This window comes from Olea europaea, chromosome 11, assembly GCF_002742605.1.
Source record: "Olea europaea var. sylvestris chromosome 11, O_europaea_v1, whole genome shotgun sequence".
Taxonomy (NCBI): Eukaryota; Viridiplantae; Streptophyta; class Magnoliopsida; order Lamiales; family Oleaceae; genus Olea; species Olea europaea.
Window position 1 is genome coordinate 14828111 of NC_036247.1, and position 20989 is coordinate 14849099.

Below are 20989 nucleotides of genomic sequence, written 5' to 3' on the forward strand. Positions count from 1 at the left end.
ACATTAAAGGGCATATATTGAAATTAATTAAGGGTAGGTTAAATTTCAACCATAAATCCCAACACAAGAAATTAGCTCATAATAAATATATGGCAACAAAGGAAAATATTTATTTTATACATCACAAATGATAGAAAATAATAAATACAAAATTAAAGATAAAAATCCTTTTTGTTGGATTTTTGATTTGAATCTTGAGTTCCCTAATTCTTCTCAACATTTTCTTTGATTTACTCTTCTTCGTTTTGTTCTTGATTTGCTCCAAAATACCAAGAAAAATTAAAGAAAATGAAAAGAAAATGAAAAAAAAAGCAGGCCAGCCGAAAAATTGAACTCCAGCTGCTAGTTTTTAAATTAAAAACCTGGAGGAAAATGAAATCCAAGTCCCCCAAGTTTCGAAAGTTAGCCAAACGGTCCCTTAACCCCACCTTTAATTGAAGATGGTGCCTAGACACCATTACAGTGGCGCCTAGGCGCCCAGGCTCGGTCAACAGCCAACAAAAAGGGATGTGGTGACATTTGCAACTAAGTCCCTAAGATAATTGTAAATTAGGTTCCTCAACTTTGATTTTGTACAATTTCATCCTCATATTTTGACTTTAATAGCAATGTTGCCCTCCATAAATTGCGGCCAAAGTCCTCAAACCTTCTATACTTGTACACTTTGTCCCCAACTTCACACAAATTTTGCACACTTTTAGTCCCTTTTCCTCATTTTGCATTGTCCTCATTCCATACGGACCCAATCATAATTTAAAAGATTAGGAATAGTCCATTACATTTTGTATGAATAAAAATTTAAACCTTCTTTTCGATGCCACAAAGGAATGTAGCGATATTATTACTCTACATCTTCACTTATTTTACAACACTTTTTTCCACATTTCATAAATAGAGGATTTTTTTGTTATTGATGTAGTCTACTTCATGGAGTTAAAATTTCATAAATATTGGGAAGAATTGACCTCTTTTTTTCTTTTAGTTTTGGTAATGAACCATCAATTTAATTTAACTGACACAAAAGCTATGATAAAGTGGATTTCAAATTTCATGAATTTAAAATTATCATATGTGCACATAGAATCTACATTATGTGAAATGTATAACTATTACGCTAAAAAGGAGGTCAGGGCAATTCTACTTCCCAAAGTTCATTTTCAAGAAATATTTCAACAAATTCAAATGATCTATGGAATTATTTGAACACGAATACAAGTATTCTCTCATTTAGTTCTAGTTCATCAATATCTAGAGCGATAGATATTCGTGGTACAAATCTTGAAATTCCCTCTAAGTTAGTTATGTATATGTGCGTAGATGTTCGTTGTGTGTTACAACCAAAAGAATTATAGGAATTTAATCTTTTATCATGATGGAGGTATAACGAAAGGCAATATTTAATGATATCAAAAATTGTATTTGATCTAATAGCACCTCTGGTGTCTACGGTGGCATCGGAGGCTGTATTTAGTTTAGGTGGTTGAGTTTTATCAGACGAACGATCAAAATTAAAAGAAGATATATTGAAGGTTTTAGTATACTTGAAGGACTAGGAATGTGCGAAATTACATATTCAAGAATAAGTTGACAGTATAATAGTCGAAGAGTTGCAACAGATCCGATCATAAATATATTGTACATTTTTAAATTGATTAATTTTAAAAAAATACAAAATACATAATTTTTAAATTTATTTGTCTCAAGAAAAATTTTACACAAAATATTTTATTTGTGTACAATTTTAACTCCGTCTACATTGATTGTAATCGATCCTAAGCCCGAAATGGGAGGAGAATTATAACTTTTATTTAATTTATAATTCATAAAAATTACACAAATTTAAAATGTTAGGATTGTCATGAAATAAAAAAACCCTCCTCGGCTCGACTTGGCTCAGTAAGGCTTGAGTCAAAAGGTCGGATCGAGCCTAAATTTTCTGGTCAAACAAAAGTTCAACTTAGCTCGAGCCCGCAAAAAAGCTTGCACCGGTCTCGAGTTTTGGCTCGCAAGAAGGCTCGGCTCAACTTGTTAACATACCTACCTATCGCGTTGAAAGCTAAATGTTTATAGATATGGGGCGGGGGTCGGTAAGAAAATAAAGTTTTAAAAGTTTGGGATTGAGGATTGTACAAATGAAAGATTTTGGTATAATTTGCAAAAAAATAAAGAGTCAAGAGACTATAATTGTGATTATTTCCATTTAATTTTGACAATTTTTACTTTTTTTTTTTATCGGTTAAACTAAATGAATTGGATGGTAGGAAGTTTTTCACACAAAAGATTTCAAATAGGAGAATTTTCTGTGATTTTCAATTAGCAAAGGGATATATGTAAATAAAAATATTTGGTATTTTCCCCTACAGTCTATTTTTATTTTTTCGTTTTCCAATAAAAAATCGTTAAGTTTCATCCGCAGCAATTGTTGCAGCATATTTGGGACATGTTTGAGCTCCATTTAAAACAAAAAAAAATACATTATTAAATAGTAATTTGATATCATTTTAACAATATATTTTTTAATAAAATAATATTATACTTAAATTTAAAGATTTTCTTTATTTTTTAATCATACATTTTTCGTTAATACGTTATTCAAAAATTATTCTAATCAAATTAATGTGGCTCAAACAAAGGCTTTGTGTACACGTAGCAACTCGCTTCCTGCTATTAATCCTAAACAAAACTAGATTTTAGGAATTTGTCCCGCCGCAAGCGCGAAACCTGAATTCTGAAACTTCACCGTGCGAAGCCTAACGAACTGAAACCCTAAACTCCAATGGACGCTCTCGAGTCATTGGACCTACCAAATCCGCCCGAAAGTGCTTCTCAATCTGGTGCAGTCGATACTAATAAATCTGAGAAGCGAAAGCGAGAGGATTCGGACTTAGAGCCGGAGCAAACAGCACCTCAGCAGCAGCACCCGCTGTGGAAAACGAGTCTCTGCTCATACTTTCGGAGTTCTAACGGGTCGTGCAACCACGGGGATACGTGCCGCTACGCCCATGGAGAGGTGGAGCTCAGGTCCAGACCCGACAACACCTGGGACCCGACATCCGAACGGGCAAAGAAGATGGCGAAGAAAGAGCCAGACAATGCAAATTTAATGGAGGCGGAGGGTGGCGTTATGATGACGGATGCAGTTGCGACGGTGCCGGAAGGGGAGGAGGCTTGTTCCTCTGGGCTGTCTAAGTGCTTGGTGAATTTACCCATGAAGTGGGGTGCGGACAAGTTGAGGAATTTTCTTAATGAGCAGGTGCATTTTGGTTTCAGTTTAATTAGTTTGCTTCGGTGGCAATCACAAGAAGTAATTGCTAATCTAGAATCTAGCTAGGAGTTAAAGGATGTTTGGCTAAGCTTAATTTTTTTTTTTACTTATTTAAGTAAATAATTAAGTTTTGATAGATGTTTTTAATCTATCAAAGTTGAAGATGGCCAAACTACTTATTTTAACAGTGAGAACATAATTTCTTACAAAATAAGTAACCTTTTTTTTTTTTTTAAATTTAATAACCTTTAAATAGCAAAATAGTAAGTTATCCAAACATCTTGAACATGGCCGAACATAAGACAAGGGAAATGCAGAGCCAAGGGCTGTTTTTACCCTGCTTAGTGCACTTGATGTTCTGATAAAGTGCTTCAAAAGCATATCCAACTTGTGAATTAGTTATTGTCTTATTGATGGAGCAGAGATTGATCCTAACGTCTTGCAATACTAAGAGAGCTTTGTAAAATATTCTTTTGTGGCCAAGTAAAGTATTCATCACTTGCATATTTGTTGAATTAGGAATGCTGTTACTCCAATAAATGTTTATAGTTCTTACTTATTTCTGGTTTTTTGTATTATGGTTGATTTATAGGGCTGTGATGTATGTTTAATTATTTGATGAAATAATTTCTACAGGGAATTCTGTTTGAATCAGCCAAGAAAAAACAAGGGATGGTTGTTGGATTTGTTACATTTAAAAGTGCAGAACAAGTTAAAACTGCTGTAGAGGTATTACCTAGTTTTCAATGGGCATGGAACATTCATTTTGAATGTTATAATAACTTCAAAAAATTGTTTTCTCATATTTGAATGTCACAGGAGTTGGACGGGAAGTCTGTTGGAAATAATAGGACTATAAAGGTTACTGAAGTCATTTCACGTTCATTTGGTAAGAAAAATGAAGAGGCCGAGTTGAACAATGATCAGGCTGACGATTCAAATGGTGTCAGTTTAGCTGCTGATGGTTCAGCCTCAAAAGGTAGAAGTGTCCGTGATGTGGTCACTCCTCTTGCTCACATGGCCTATGCTGATCAGCTAGAGCACAAGAAGAATTCTCTAATGCAAACTCTCAAAAGATTAGTTAGTGACAAGAATACGTCCTTGCTTTTGTAAACTACATTATGAACTATCAGCCGATACAAATTTTGATATTGGATTTGTCGCTTGTAGACTCGAAATGCGCGTAAAGCTTGTCCTAATGGCGTCTCACTTCCAGAATGGATTCTCAAATCTAGAGAAATAGGTGCTGTTTCAACCATGTATAGAAGTTGAATAAAATAATTACTCCAAAAGTTCTTATTTGTTCCTATGATATCTAAATACATCGAACACTTGCTGGATTTTCTTACAAAAGCTAATTGTAAATGATTCTTTTGTTTTCTCTATGATTTTCTGAATTATCTTTTTATTTATATAGAAACTTTTATCTCCAAGCACTTTCACAGAAATTTGAGCAGAATGAAGAGCCTAGGATACTAAAGTAGCTCCTTGACCTATTTTCATACTTACATTCAGGTGGTCTTCCATGCAAGTTAGAAGGTATACTTGAATCACCACTTGTTGATGGATACCGAAACAAGTGCGAGTTCTCTGTTGGATATTCTTTGCAAGGCAGACCTACTGTGGGATTTTTACTTGGGAATTTCAGGTAGTCTGCAATAAAACCAGCCACCATAAAATAGTTCTCTCTATTTCTTTTCACTTAACAGGTTATAGGATTTGATCAATTAATATAGGGAAGGTGTGACTGCTATCGAGGAGCCTGTAGACTGCCCAAATGTTTCTAGAATTGCTTGCAAATATGCTGCTATCTTTCAAGAATTTTTACAGCAGTCAGGGATGCCTATATGGAACAGATTGAATAATACTGGATTCTGGCGTCAACTTACGGTATACTTTTATAAATATTGTAAATTTTAAATGAACTACATGAAGTTTGTAAATTGGCATAAATAATCTGTGAAAATTGTTTTGATGATGAAACTAAGAATGGAGACCATGCTTTTGCACAATGAGAAAAGAGAAGGAAGCTTTGCTTCTTATGACGACGATTCACTGTTGCTGTTTTTTATTAGGTTCGTGAAGGCAGAATACCAAACAAAGTTGCTGATGTTGACAATCCCGAGGCTAGCATTTCAGAATTCATGCTCATGGTTCAGGTTCATGTTCTATTCCTTCTAGATTGAATTCCATGCTAGCAATATTGATATGATAATATCAACAATTTCAGTTCATAATAATGGACCCTCAGCCTTTGTGGGAACTTGAATGGGTGGTCGTCTAATTGATCATACATTTATGGCTATTTTTATGACAAAGGTTTGCACAAAGGGATTTGATGATGGAGTAATAAAAGGTGAATATGAACGGATGGCTCAAGCATTTACTATGGGAGCTGCTGGGGAATCTCCTCCATTGCCTCTGACAGCACTGGTAATTCAGGTACCAGTCAGATGGCCATGATTATATGTTATCTTTTTAAATATCTTTGCATTCCTTTGTTGGTTGTTGGCTTATATATAACCTGATGAGTTTGCCTGGTAATGGATTTCCATAGTGATTCCTTGAAAAGTTGTAATTCAATTATAGAGATGACCTCAGGAATAATATTGGACTACCTGGATATGATGTTTTGGTGCTTTAGAAATGATGTAAGATTTGTCTAAACCACCTTTGCCTATTTTCGTAGAGATTACAAGATTTGACAGAACACAGGCACCAATGTTTTTCATGGCTCCATCATACAATAAAAAAATGCATACATTTTCACAAAGAAACAATCCAAGACTAATTAATGCAGATGTTTATCGACAATAATTGGAAAATATGTAGAATTCGTCTATGAAAGAGTATAAAATTGTTTATGAGTTTTTTTTATTTTTTTCCAGTATTTCCATGTTAGGATTAGTTACTTGTTTCAATTTGAGTTGCTCTTCATTTTATCTAATTCACTTCCTTTTTTCTGTGAGTTTCGGAAATACTCCCATTCATAGGTTCGAGATCTACATCTATGAATTGAAAGGTCCGAATGATCAACTCTGCAATAAGTTGTTAAATCAATAGGTCTTTAAATTGCTTTTGCTTAATAACAGTTTAGCTCACTTGAAACACTATCCATTTTTAAGTTTGGATAAAGTTTCGAGATATATATTAGTTGTTTGCGAGGACAAATAAAAAATTTAGTGCAACTAAATCTGACAAGAAATTGATGCTTTATTGTTGTTATGCATAAATGGGAAACAGGATTTTGCTGAAATCACCTTATTCCCACTTTACGTTTGATTCGCATTTTGGAGAAATTTGGACAGTTAAAGGATGAACAATTGTCAGTATTGTAGTTACCCAAGTATGATAAAGAAATTTAAAATTAAACTAGTTCCCAACTATGTTGCTTGGACTTGGGTATGAGTATGGGTACATGTTTAGGATTCATTATCCTATTTCTTTTTGCTTCCTATATTCTAGGATGGACAAAAAGGGATCCATAACGTGGATGGAGATATTCCCTTTTTACGTTTAGGGTTTCCTTTCTCGACCTTTCTCTGCCTTACTCTTCCCTCTTCCTCTTTTTGCAACTTCAGCTAGCACCAATGATGACATCCTCTGCTACATTCCTTTTAAGTTTGAAGGATCCAAGCCAGATCCCGTACTCATACCTATACCATTTTCCTTCGGGGCACTGCCTTTGTTTTGGAGAGTTTGAGCATCACAGGTTCCCAATAGAACTACTTAAAGGTTTGACAACCGCTACTCGACAATTGCACTCTAGTTTAAATGTTTTGCTCCCTTGTTTAATTTTGTGATATCATTAGTTAAAAATTAAAATGAACAATAATCCAATGTGTTTAAGGGGAGGGGTATAAAACATTCAACTAATTGGAACTTTGAGATTTTGGAGATTATATGCTGTAATTATAGATAGGGATGGAAATGGGGCAGGTTGGGGTTGGGGCAACCTCCCCCGCTCCTCACCCGTTACCTATTTAAGGTAGGGCGGGCAGTGCCTTTGCCTTGTTTATTGCCCATTTAATTTTTTTTTTAGTTTTTGATAATTCATTTTATTACTTCCATTGTTTAAAGTGAGACAATAATATATTTATTATTTTTTAATTAATTTATTTTTAAAAAGTTAAATTATTCAAAAATATTAGGTAAACTAAATCTTAAGTTAAATTATTCAAAAATATTAGGTAAACTAAATCTTTTATTGTTTGTCATATTTCTTAGATAATATTAGTTGCCATATTTTATTAGAACTAATGAAGTTTCATGGAGTTTTTCATTTAAAGTATTGAATTCTTCAAAAAAATAACAAACGAGGCGAGGTGGGGCTCTTCTTACCCGTATTCGCCTTGTCCTTGACCTGAATACCCGATTAAATTGGTAATCTCTACTCTATTCGGGCCTGGGCCATAGGTTTCAGGTTTGACAGATTTTTTTGCCATCCCCAAGTATAGACTGCTATTTTCTGTTCTTATTGACAACTGTAAGTTGAGAGACTTGAGGAGAGAGGATATCTTCTATTTTCTCTTAAACAATAATACAACCGAGTGCTATCTTTAATAGTACTCAATAAGGGTAAAATAAGGAAATAAAAATATTCTCAAATCATACATAATCTTTAAGAATCATACCTAATTACAATAATTACAATTTCCTTAAATACAACTGCTAATTATGGTAATTAAGATATTGTCACATCTCCGGGATTTCAACACTTCCCCTTAAGTTGGATTGTAAATGTTAATCATATCCAACTTGTGAATGAAATCATCAAATTTTTGTTGAGATAAGTCATTTGGTAAAGATGTCTGCAGTTTTTTCCTGTGTGGGAACATATATCATACGAATAATTCATTCTTCTACCTTTTTTTGATAAAATGTCCGTCTACCTCTGCATGTTTAGTTCAATCATGTTGAACTGTGTTGAGAGAAATGTTGATAGCAGCTTTGTTACAACAATAAAGTTTTCTTTTTAACCACAGTCCTTCACATATTTCTTGTGCTACTGTTCTAAACTCGGTTTCAGTACTACGTCTAGCTACTACATTTTGCTTATTGCTTCTCCATGTTACTAGATTTTCCCATTCAAAGGTGCAATATCCAGTAGTCGGCCTTCTATTCTCTGTTGAACCTGCCCAATCTACATTTGTTACGATTTCTATATCTTTTCTATCATTTTTCTTGAAAAATAGTCCTTTCCCGGAGGATCCCTTAAGATATTTGATTATCTTATAGACTGCTTCTAGATGAACTTCCTTCGGAGAATGCATATCTTGGCTTACCACACTAATTGCAAATGGAATATCGGGTCTAGTGTGTGACAAGTAGATTAGTTTACCTACCAGTCTTTGATATTTGTTGTATCTATAGGGTTGCTAGCATTGTTGACATTTTTCTACATCGATATGTATGTCACTTGGCTTACATCCAAGCATTCCAATCTCTGTAAGGAGGTCAAGTATATATTTCCTTTGTGATACTGATACCTCTATGTGATCTTGCTACTTCCATTTCTAAGAAGTATCTCATTTGTCCTAGATTTTTTACTTCGAATTCTGCTGCCAAACTCTTCTTTAGTCTCTCCATTTCTATTATGTTGTTGTCACCTGTCAAGATTATGTCATCAACATAAACAATTAAGATTGTTTGTCCTGTCATCAAACTTTTGAGAAACATAGTGTGATCTGGCTATCCTTGTTGATATCATTGCCTCTTTCGTACCTTTGTAAATCTGTCAAACCATTTCCTAGTTGACTATTTGGGGTCATATAATGACTTCTTGAGTTTACATGTTTGATTCTTCTCGCCTACATTGCAAAAATTTGGAGGTAGTGTCATGTAAACCTCTTCTTCCAATTATCCATTGAGAAATGCATTCTTAATATCCAATTGCTGAAGAGGCTAATCTAAGTTTGTTGCTAATGACAAAAGTACTCGGATAGTATTCAATTTTGCTATGGGTGCAAATGTCCCTGTGTAATCAATACCATACGTTGTTGTGTATCCCTTCACAACCAATCGACCCCCATACCTTTCTATTGTCCCATCAGCTTTATATTTTAAGTTGAAGATCCATTTGCATCCATCTGGTTTTTTCCTTAGGCAACCCCACTACCTCCCAAGTTTTATTCTTTTCCAATGCTGGCATTTCCTCCATCATTGCCTCTTTCCACTTTCGTAATTTCCAAGGCTTCCTGAATATTCTTTGAAATTTTGGTGTTTGTCAAGATGAAAGGTAAAGTTGCAGAATTCTGTTGATAGAGCATTATTGGACATGAACTTTGAAATAGAATGAAGAGGACATGATCGAGTTTGTTTTTGAGTGCAATGGAAAGGTTAATGTCTGATGATTCTGATACCTTTATGGTGTTATCAGGTTCTGGAGCTACCATTGGTTCCGAATCTCTCGGTGCTTCAGGTGGGAAGTTCTCCTTCTGCCTCGCTTTTGGTCTCTTTGAGTAGACAAGCATTTCATTGTTACTTTGCTTTTCTATATCTCTTCCTGAGTTTAAGTTTTCTCCTTTCAATGGCATAGAAGAACTAGGAGGTATGATTGAGACAGGTTACAGGGAAAGATCTAGGTTTAGGTAGTGGTCTTCACTTTGATTCTCCTCCCTGAAGAGAGGTTTTGTGGAAATGTGGAATGTTTTAAAAAACGTGATATTGAGACTCACAATGACTTTCATCATGGAAGGAGTTTGGAAACCTTTTAAGAGGCGAGTCGAGAGTTTGGAATGGAGTTTTGGAACCTTTTAAGAGGCGAGTCAATGTTTAAGGTATGACTAGGCATTCAATTGATTAGGTAAGTGGCTGTTAAGATGGCCACTCCCCAAAATGGCATATTTGTAATGAACATTGAGGCTCGAACAACCTTTAGAAGGTGTCTATTTTTTCTTGCAGCAATCCCGTTTTGTAGAGAGTTTCAACGCATGAGTTTTGATGAATTATCCCATGTGTGAAGGAAATCTCCCAAATTTTTGTTGAAGTATTATGTGCCATTGTCTGTGCGCAAAATTTAAATATGTTTCAAATTGGGTTGGTACCATAGAGTGAAAATTGATAAACGCAGATCGAACGTCAAAATTTTCTTTTAAGAGACTCAACAAATTCGAGTGTGGTTGTCAATAAATGTGACAAATTATTTTGTATGAGTTCGATTAAATATTTGTGAGACTCCATACATCACTATAAATCATTGTAAATGGTTTCGATGGTTTGTATGTGGATTTGGGGAACGATGTTCTTTGGTGTTTTAGCAAGTTTACAGAATTCACACTGAAAGTTGACTAGCCTTTTATTCCAGGAAATAGAAGGAAATACGTTTTTCAAATATTGAAAATTAGGATGTCCCATTCTAAAATGCTATAACAAAATTTCACTATTACTAGAGACAGATGCAGTATCACAAACAACAGTTTGATGTTGCTTACTCATATCAACCTCATCAAAGTAGTAGAGTCCCTCACACTTCTTAGCACTGTCAATCGTCGTCCCCAATAATAGGTCCTAAAAAATACAATGCGAAGAAAGGAATTTAGCAGAGCAATTCGATTTTTTTTGTCAAATGGCTTATAGATAATAAATTACAGGATAAGTTCGGAACATGAAGGACAGATTCCAAAGCAATGGAGTCAGAGATGTGAATGCTCCCTTTTTGGGCGACAGGCGAGAAGGAACAATCTACAATTTTAACTTTGAAATTTCTCGCACAGGTTGAATATGAAGAGAAGATGTTGGGTGCCCGTCATGTGATTAGATGCTCCTGGGTCAATGATCTAGGGAGTTTTAAATTGAGAGGTAACGTTTAAGGCTTTTAAGAAATTACCTATACGTGCAAGTGAGCTTGAAGGCCCATTTGGGGAAGATTGGCCCGATGCTTGAAGGCTAGAAAAGATTTTGTAGAGTTGCTCTATCTCTTCATAGTTGAATGCACTGCTCGAGGTGAGATTTTTAGTTTGTTGGTCAATTGAAGCTTGGTATCCTTGGTTTCTATTATTTTGCCTTAGTTTTCAATCAACTAATTTTCCATGTAAATTCCAGTAGTTGTCTTCTTTGTGCCTCAGCTTACGGCAATGTTCACACCAGGTCGTTTCTTTTGTTGTCATGGGCACGACTCATTTAGTCTCCATTTTGAGTATAAGTCAAAATGTTCAGCTGGTCCAATTTTTAAGTTTTCAGCTGGCCCACCATTAAAAAATTCAGCCGATCCAACTTTAGAGGGAAAGCCTATATTTTCTAGTCAACTTCATTGCTTATATATGGTTGTGGCCTAAACACGTGAGGCCCAGTACCTTTTAACATGAAGGTTGACATCTCTACTTGAGCAAGCCCATTCTTCCCTTTGTTCAACATCATGCTTCGACGATTCTCCTCACGGCGAACCTCCGAGAAGACTTCACGTGTCTACGTTAATGGGCGGCGGCTAAGGATTCTTCCTATAACATCATCTAACTCACTGTTGAGACTAGCAAGGAAGTCGTAGACTCGCCCGCTCTCCAATCTTTTTGGTAGCGTGAGTAGTCGGTCGGGCATGCCCATTCTTCCTTTGTGCTCAAATCCAACTCTTGTCATAAAGCCACCATCTCCATGTAGTAATCAACTACTTCCCTATCTCCTTGCTTGATTTGCCACAATTTAGTTTGATTTCAAAAATTTGCGAAGCATTCTCTAAATCAGAGTAGCGTCCAAAACATCTTTTGCAGTTGGTAAGAATACATAGGATCTTCTGATAGAAGGAATTATAGAGTTCACAAGCCACGTAGTCACCAAGGAATTTTTTGAGTTCCACCCTTGCAAGCAGGCTAGCTCGGTTGAGGCGGGCTTCTTCATGTTATGGGTTAGGTATCCTAACTTCCCTTACTCATTGATTATTAATTTGACAGATTATGCCCATTCTATGAAATTTTTCCCGTTCAACTTTTCAATCGTGAGTTGAAAAGATAAATTATCGATTTCCCCTCGGACTCATGGAGGGAATGGTCTCTGTTTCGCCATCGTGTGACTCAGAGGTCATTGACCCCTTATTGTTGTCGACAGTTTCTGCCATTAAGTTGAGCGCTCTAATACCATGTAAGCTGAGAGACTTGAGAAGAAAGGAAATCTTCTATTCTCTCTTAAACAATACTATAACCGAGTGCTATCTTTAATAGTACTCAAGAAGGGTAAAATAAGGAAATATTCTCAAATGAACACACAATCTCCAAGAACATACCTAATTACAATAATTACAATTTCCCTAAATACAACTGTTAATTACCTAATTATAATAATTATAATTTCCCTAAATACAACTGTTAATTATGGTAATTAAGATATTGTCATATCTCCGGGATTTCAACAACCACCCACTTCACTTTATTACTTTCATGGTTTGAACTTGATTAAAATTGAAACTTATTAGCTAATAAAGAGTCAATCCTTAGCTCTATATTTATATGTTATGAGCATCTCAAATTTATTGGAATACAACTAAAATTATCCTCGTCTCAATCCTTTTGCTATAAGTTTGTTTTTAAGTCATGGGGTTCTACCTAAGAATAAAAGGCTTTCGTGTATCAAGCCCTTTTTTTGGAGAGAGAAAAAAAGTTCCACTTTTTGGTAAAATTAGTAATATGGTCACTTCTACATGTTAAATGTTAATTATACCCCTTTTTGTTTACCCAAAAAAAAAATAAAAAAAATCGTTTTGCCATTTGGTAGTTGCACGACTTTTGAGGCAAATTTTGGAAGTTTTCAAGAGAAGAGTGAGATAATTGATTGGTATGCTAGACAATTTTAGCCATTTTAGAAGCACTTTAACTAATCAAGACGGTCGAATCTGTCTAGTATAGATGGTTGAAACTATCTAGTGTATACATTTTGACTAATCAAGACAATTTCAAATTTCTATGCTATACAATTGAAACTATCGCGAGTAGTTGGATTGTCTAGTGTACCAGCCAATTGTCTTGCAAAAATGAATCTCGCATTGGAAGTTTTCAGGATTGGCCTCAAAAGTTGTACGACTACCAAGTAAGGTTAGATTTTATGAAAAATTGTAACATTAGGGGTATTTTCGGTAGTTTTATTTAAAAGTGGCCACTCATTGGTATTTCTCTAAGAATAATTGGACAAGAAAACTAGAAAAGATAAGAGAGGATTTCAATTTTTTAAAATTTATGTTAAGAGCAATTTTAGAGAAACAAAGAATTAATCAATGAATATCTCCATTAGCCTTTTTTTAGCTCTATTCTCTTTATTTTAGAGAGCCAATTCACTTATCAAAAAAAAAAAAAAATTAGAGAGCCAATTCATTTTTCAAGGAATCCAACAAACCCTATATAATATTTTTAGTAATTTCATTGATTATTTTACAACTTTCCATGCACCTCTTTCAGAATCAGAAGGAAAATAATGAAATAAAATGAGCGAAGCTAGGTGAAAAGGGGAGGAAAAGTATTGATTCATAATTGTTAACCGAAAACATTCAAATAAATATTATATATGAAGAGTTTTGTTGGAGAAGTGTAAAAAGTTTGACTCTTTATTTTTAAATATTTTTCAAGATGCTCTTTGTATTGTCTTAAGGAGCATATTTTCTAATATAGAGAACATCTTAGATGAATTTTGAAAATAGAGAGTGGAACTTTTTATAAACATCCAACAAACTCTCTTCCTTATTTTGCTTGTTCCTATAAGTAATTATGATTCAACATGTTTTCTCATCTTTTTCACTTGCTTACCTCCAAATAAGTACATAGATAGTAGTGAAATAATTAATGACACCATAATAGAAAGGGGGTTTGGCTCTCTATATTTGAAGAATTCAAATCCCCTCTTTATTTTGACTTTTAATGATAAGAGAGTTTGTTAGACTTTTTAATTCCAGGGTCAACTCTTTATAATAAATAGGTTGAGCTCTTTATTCGAATTTCTAAATATAAGCCCCCGTTTGGCCTCCATTAAGTTCTATTTAATTTCCCTCTCCTATTTTTAATCACACAATCTTTCATAAAATAATACTACACGTAAATCAAAAACTTTTCATACTTTTCAACCACTCATTTAAAAAAAAAAAAAACACTATTCTACCCATTTTCATTTTTGAAAATGGGGGCCAAACGGGGGCTAAAAAAGTTTGTTGGACTTTACAAGTCCAAGGTCACTGCTTTATAATAAAGAGGATGAGACCAATAAAGAATCTATTTGAGATGCTCTAACATGTTAGGAAACAAATGACATTCGATAATGAGAAATGATGTCACTATGTTTTCCATGCACATGTAGATTTTTGATGCTTGCCTTCTAAAAGGCACTCAAAGCAACTTCAACTATCTTTGTTCATGCATGTCTGGTGAGGGGATCACACTACCTCTTGCCTCTCCAGTTTTCCTTCCAGACTTTGTCTTCAATCTGATGTTTCTCAATTTATTTGTAGCTAACTTTGATTTCCAAACTTGCATGATTTTTTATTAAGAGCCTGTTTGAGCCCCATTTTCATTAAAGAACTCGCATTTTAAAATAGTAGATTGATGGAGAATGTGTGGTTAAAAAACAAGGAAAAGTTTTGAATTTGTGTGTAATATTACTTTATTGAAAAATGTGTCTTTGAAAAGGAAAGGGAGAACAATGTATTTTGAAAATAATGTGGGGATCAAACAAGGGCTAAATATGAGATAATGATCCTGGACATGTTAAGCCCCGTTTGGCCCCATTCTCATTCTTTTTCTCTCTCTTATTTTCAACCACACAATCTTTCATAAAATAATATTACACTCAAATAAAAAACTTTTCATTTTTTTTAACCACACATTTTTCAAAAAAATACTATTCCAACCATTAAAATTTAGAAAGAATGGGGACCAAACACGGGCTTACTTATTTGATTTATGATGAAGGTTTGGAAAATACGCTTCCCCCTATAACCTCAAGTATCTTTTGAAAAGTACCACTAAGAGAGGGGGCATTACCTAACTTCTAAACACCTTTTCTGGCATTATAAGCTTGCGAGCTCAAACATAAAATTTTTTATATGGTGCAGGAATTCCAAAGTAAATTGGGCCACAATTTTACTACGTATGATTAAGTTTGTGCTGCCTACTAAATTTTACTAATCACAAGAAGCTATTTCAGGATGACACAGGATAGCGGCGGTTAAAAATGCACTAATCACATGTTGGGTGGGGACCCTCGACTTCATCCTGCAAACTTGGCTCACGAGAATTTCCTGATTTTTTATTTATTTTAATTTTTTTATTTTTTATTGTGGAAAGGGTGGAGAGGAGGTTAGCGGGTTAGAAGCGTATGTACCTCTCAAAGGGAGGTCACCTTACTCTTATCAAGTCTACTCTCTCTAATCTACCCACTTACTTCTTGTCTTTGTTTCCTATTCCTGTTATAGTGGCCAAGAGACTGAAGAGGATCCAAAGGGAGTTCCTTTGGGGAGGGTTAGGAGAGGAGAGGAAATTTCATTTGGTCAATTGGGGTGTAGTTTATTCTCCCACAAGGGTTGGGGGACTCGGATTGAGGAGCCTTGTATTGTTTAATAAGGCCTTATTGGGTAAGTGGTTATGGCGATTTGGGGTGGAGAGGGAGAGTTTTTGGAGAGAAATTATAGAAGAGAAATATGGTATTATGGAGGGTGGATGATGTTTAGTTGTGAGGGTCGTGGTACCTACGGGGTGAGTTTGTGGCGATATATTCGACGAGGGTGGAGTGACTTTCGGAATAGAGTGACATTTGGTGTGGGGAATGACAATACTATCAGCTTTTTGGATGATTGTTGGTGTACATATCAACAACTAAGGGAGAGATTTCCTTCTTTGTATTGTATTGCCATAATGCCATCTGCTATGGTGAATGATGTATTAGATACACATAATGAGAGTATCAGCTGGAACATTGTTTTTGGGAAGGGATTACAAGATTGGGAAGTGGATGATTATGTGCTGCTATTGACCTCTTTGTTTGAAGTGCATATCAGGGTTGGAGAGAGTGACCGCATCAGGTGGACGATGGCAAGGGATGGCATTTTCTCAGTTAGCACTTATTTTAGATCCTTATTGGGATCTGTGGAGAATTCATTCCTTTGGAAGATGGTTCAAAAGTGTAAATTGTCTCCAAGGGTGGCGTTTTTACTATGGACGGTAGTGAGGGGACAAGTGTTAATGGTGGATAATCTTCGATTGAGGAGGTTTTATATTACAGATTGATGTCATATGTGCAGAAAGGATGGGGAAAGATTGACCATTTGTTTCTCCATTGTGATGACGCTCGTTTGCTGTGGAATGATATTCTGGCTTCTCAACATGTGGATTGGGTGATGTCAAGACGTATGGAAAATATGTTGAAGGCATGGAGGAGAAAGTTTTGTGACAAGGACAATAAACTTGTTTGAGACTTTATTTCAGGCTGCATTGTTTGGTGCGTGTGGAGAGAAAGAAACGGACGTTGTTTTGATGATCAGATAAAGACTTTAGAGCAATTTAGAAAATTATTTTATTTTACATTGTATAATTGGTTTAATGTTGCAGCTTCTAGTCACATAGATGGACTGCCTAATTTCATGACGTTTATTTCTTGTTTAAGTGTATAATACACTTCCCTTTGAGACTTTATTTCAGGCTGCATTGTTTGGTGCGTGTGGAGAGAAAGAAACGGACGTTGTTTTGATGATCAGATAAAGACTTTAGAGCAATTTAGAAAATTATTTTATTTTACATTGTATAATTGGTTTAATGTTGCAGCTTCTAGTCACATAGATGGACTGCCTAATTTCATGACGTTTATTTCTTGTTTAAGTGTATAATACACTTCCTGTGTATTACCTTTTGATTAATAAAATATTTGATTACTTATCAAATTTTTTTTTTTTTTTTTAACTTGGGACTCTCACCATGACAAAGCTGTTTGGTCCATTTCACCACAGAATATTTTACAAAATTGCAAAGGAAATATAATAAATTGTATAGTTGATTTGCCAATGTTTTTGGAATGCAGATTAGGACAATTAACATCCAAAAGCTTTAGAGTGAAGTCATGGAATGATTGATTCATCGCTATATGCCTCATATAGACTTTTGCTTGAGAATTCTGAGTTTTGCCCTTCCAAAATGTTTATGATTGGAAGGGTTTTTCTCTTTTATTTTCCCAGTTAATTTTCTGGATATGTGGCTTTCTCATGTAGGATCATACAGGAATATCAAATGTTGCACCACCCGAGGCTCCTCTACTATCTGTGTCCATTAGCAATGAAGCAAGTGATTCTGGGTTGCAGACAGCTAGTGATGTTGTGGAACCAAGAATTCATGATTACATAAGCAATCTTCGGTTCTCTATATCTCCAACAGCCTTCTTTCAGGTGGGACCACCTCGTCTCTTTTATCGTTCTGTCCTTCACCTTCTACCTGCCCCAACACCACCCTACACGCATTTGCATACATGAAATAAAGCAGAAAAAATGGAAGAGGAAATTTAGAATGAGAAAGAGCAAGGTCTATCAAAATGAAAGTATTCATTTTGATAATTGGCTGTCCATCTTATTACCCAAACACTGCAGGTTAACACCCTTGCAGCTGAGAAATTGTACTCCCTCGCTGGGGACTGGGCAGGCCTGGGCCCTGACACTCTACTTTTTGATGTTTGCTGTGGGACTGGAACAATTGGCCTGACCTTGGCTCATCGTGTTGGAATGGTAATGCTTTCATTTCCACTTTTAGTATATCTTTTATTCTTCTTTGTTTCTTTCACCGATTGGACAATTCTGGACATAGAATGGGGCATATTGCTAAGAAGCGAAGTAGGGGAAAAAAAAAAAGAAAAAAAAAAAAGAAGAAAAACACTATTCTGCTACCTCATTTCATATGCCCCTGTTATGCATTTCATTTGTGGAGATCATCTGTTGTATGAAGATTTGAAGTAGATCTCTCTCCCCTCCCATTTATGACTAACCTCAATTAGTGGAAGTAAGTGCTGGGATTCAATTTTTCAGGTTGTTGGCATTGAAATGAATGCTTCCGCAATTTCAGATGCTCAAAGAAATGCAGAAATGAATGGCATTGTGAACTGCAGATTTGTCTGTGGAAAGGTCAGATGGGGCTCTCTCTATTTTCATTCCTCGTTGGTCCACTGTAAAATAGTTAAAAGAAGCAAGATGCTTAAAATCCGTTTATAGTTAGTATATTATGTTGTTATAACTTTATTTTCTGTCTTTGCATGTCCATTGGTGCATTATCAGGCCGAGGATGTTATGGGTTCTCTATTGAAAGAGTACCTTTCTTTACCTCAGAAACAAGACGAAATTTCTGATACATTTCAAGGTAAAGAAGATGAAATGAAATGTGCTGAAGAAACGATAGATTCTGAAGACTCTGTGCTTGGACCTGAAGGTAGCACTTGCCTAGAGAATGAAAATGGCAATAGTACAAATGAAAGCCAAATTCAGAAGAATAGTACGTCAGAAAATAGAAATGCCTTAATGCATCAATTTAAAAATGTTGTTGCTATAGTGGATCCTCCACGCGTTGGACTTCATCCCACCGTAAGTAAATTTATTTATATATTTGAAACCACTTTTACCAGGAATGCCATAAATAATGCCAATGTACAAGAAATATGATAAAACTCATTATCATCTTTGCTTCTATCTATTTTTTTCTGTTTGTGGTCCTTTACGCTGTTTTGGATATTTGGAGAGAACTTTGCCATTCTTGGGAATGTTTTGTTCTCGTTGATACATCGCAGGACAAATCTCAAATTACGTTTCACGGTTTTGTATTGGTTCAAAGAGAAAGATTTAGGGAATGCAATGTTGGTAGTGTCTTGATTATTAGGTTGGACAGGGATTGTGAGCCAAAGTATGATCCCGCTCATTCAGTAGTAACTCTGGTTCCCCTAGCACAGTTTTGGGCTTAATCTGCTGGAGCTGCCTGTGGAATTATTTGACAGATTGAGAGAATGTAATTGGCTGTCAATTCTTTCTGTTCTTTTGTTGGTTTTCTTCTTTCATGTGCTTGCCCTCTAAAGCATCTCTCTTTCATCAATATAATATTCTGTTTTATTCAAAAAATAGCAAAAGCAACCTTTTACTGTTTTGACTGCTCTCTGCTCCAAGCCACCACTTCCCATGATTAAATTTGAATTATTCTTTGAAATTCATGATTTGTTTTGAACTTACTATTATTTTTCATTAATGCAGGTGATCAAGGTTCTAAGGACTCATTCTCGTTTGAAGAGGCTTGTGTAAGTTACTCTATAAGTGATTTATTCTCGTCGATGTTGATTTATTTCAGTATATGAGTGAACTCCATATTCGTTTCTTCAGCTACATCTCCTGTAATCCTGAAAGTTTGGTGGCAAATGCTATTGAGCTCTGCACTCCATCAGCCGATATAACTGAGAAGGGGAATAATAAAAACAACAGGGGCTGGAGAAACATGAGTTCAGCTGGTCTTGCTCGACACAGAGCCAAGTCCATGCCCAATTCTGAGCCTTTTAAACCCTTGAAGGCAATGGCCGTTGATCTTTTCCCTCACACTTCACACTGTGAGCTGGTGATGCTCCTTGAGAGGTAAATATGCCTTCTCTAGATTTCCTTTCTTCATTTTTTCTTGGAGACGGGGCAAGTGGATGGTTTCTCATTTATTGTTAAATTAATTTAAATTTGTAATGATTTTGAAGTAGGTGTACTTGTAGCAGCAAAAAAGTTGAATCTTATTTGTGATTTTGGTTCCATAATCCCCAAGCCTTTTAATGGCTGGGGATGTGATATGGTAATTTTGATTTTGACAGTCTTTGAAACTCTCTCATGTATACGGTTTCTGTTTCTCGTGTTGTCATTTTGTTGCGAATCAATTGGCCACACTGAAGCATGTACATGTTTGGTAGCAAGTGTTCGATAGGAATGGTTAGAATTAAGAAATCGATGAAGTAAAAATCTTGTTCTAAATGTGCACGCAATGAAAAATATAACTTGTATAGCTCGAATGTTTGTTGAAAACAAAAGTAAATAAATAAATACATCTGTCGTAAAGATTAAAGTAGACTCAAATCAGTTATTTGTCATGATTATTGGACATATTTATTTCATGGAATCATATTTTATCTAGGTTTGAGCGTGGTTTGGTCTGGCTTGGTTTTGACTACAACTCAAAACTAAAATTAAATTAGTCGATTTGGGTGAATTTTAACTTAAGCCAATCCACTCTAGCTTTTAAATCGAATTGAACTAAATCAAACTAATATGGTTTGGTTTGGTTTTGTTAGTCAGTTTGGATTTTTAGTCCAAATTGAATTTTTTTAAAAATTGTCCGAGTTTTGGGCTTACATTATAAGAACTAAAATAATTTCATATTGCAAGAATTATTGATTAACAAATAAAATTAGATTAATAGGGATGGATCAACATAAAATTTATTATTATTTTTCATTATATAGCTGGATTGCCTGAGCAGGGAAAAAATATTAGTATAACATAATGAATTTATGAAAAGAAATTTACTAACATCATAAATTTGAGGAATCAATATATAGTTATGAGATTAGGGTTTAACTTTTGATTTTTATTTTTCTTAAAAAAAAGAAGAAGGGAAATATGTAGGTGGGTGGGGTTTGTTCAGTTAATTTGCGATTTTTGAGGTTCCAAACCATGGTTGAATTGATTTACCATAATTTTATCTAAAAAAAAATTCAAATCAAACCAATTACTTATGTCAAACTGATCCGAATCGACTCAAGTCGGTTTGA

General features: G+C 35.0%; 1 protein-coding gene across 3 annotated transcripts; it reads left to right on the plus strand.

The window, feature by feature from the left end:
* The first annotated feature begins 2673 nt into the window (after positions 1–2673).
* On the plus strand, positions 2674–20044 carry LOC111403545 (zinc finger CCCH domain-containing protein 24). Of its 3 annotated transcripts, none has more exons than XR_002704488.1 (15): positions 2674–3253; positions 3902–3994; positions 4085–4345; positions 4436–4508; positions 4781–4913; positions 5002–5155; positions 5341–5424; positions 5585–5707; positions 17433–17606; positions 17805–17939; positions 18237–18332; positions 18483–18785; positions 19078–19203; positions 19443–19486; positions 19569–20044. XR_002704488.1 is itself a non-coding variant. In XM_023032092.1 (15 exons), exons 1-15 carry the CDS (start codon positions 2777–2779, stop codon positions 19965–19967), a joined length of 2436 nt encoding a protein of 811 aa, XP_022887860.1. In that variant the 5' UTR covers positions 2675–2776; the 3' UTR covers positions 19968–20039. The 3 variants fall into 3 exon arrangements, 2 of the variants coding, with proteins under 2 accessions (XP_022887860.1, XP_022887861.1); XM_023032092.1 differs by lacking the exon at positions 19078–19203 and having other exon boundaries at positions 2675–3253; positions 19569–19814; positions 19928–20039; XM_023032093.1 differs by lacking the exon at positions 19078–19203 and having other exon boundaries at positions 2675–3253.
* The last annotated feature ends 945 nt before the right edge of the window (positions 20045–20989 follow it).

Bases quoted from the DNA above. Each gene is read 5' to 3' on its own strand.
- LOC111403545 (XM_023032092.1), top strand. From the start codon at position 2,777: ATGGACGCTCTCGAGTCATTGGACCTACCAAATCCGCCCGAAAGTGCT. The intron at 4,509-4,780 runs GTGCTGTTTCAA...ACTTACATTCAG, and splicing joins TCTCAAATCTAGAGAAATAG to GTGGTCTTCCATGCAAGTTA. The intron at 5,708-17,432 runs GTACCAGTCAGA...TTTCTCATGTAG, and splicing joins TGACAGCACTGGTAATTCAG to GATCATACAGGAATATCAAA.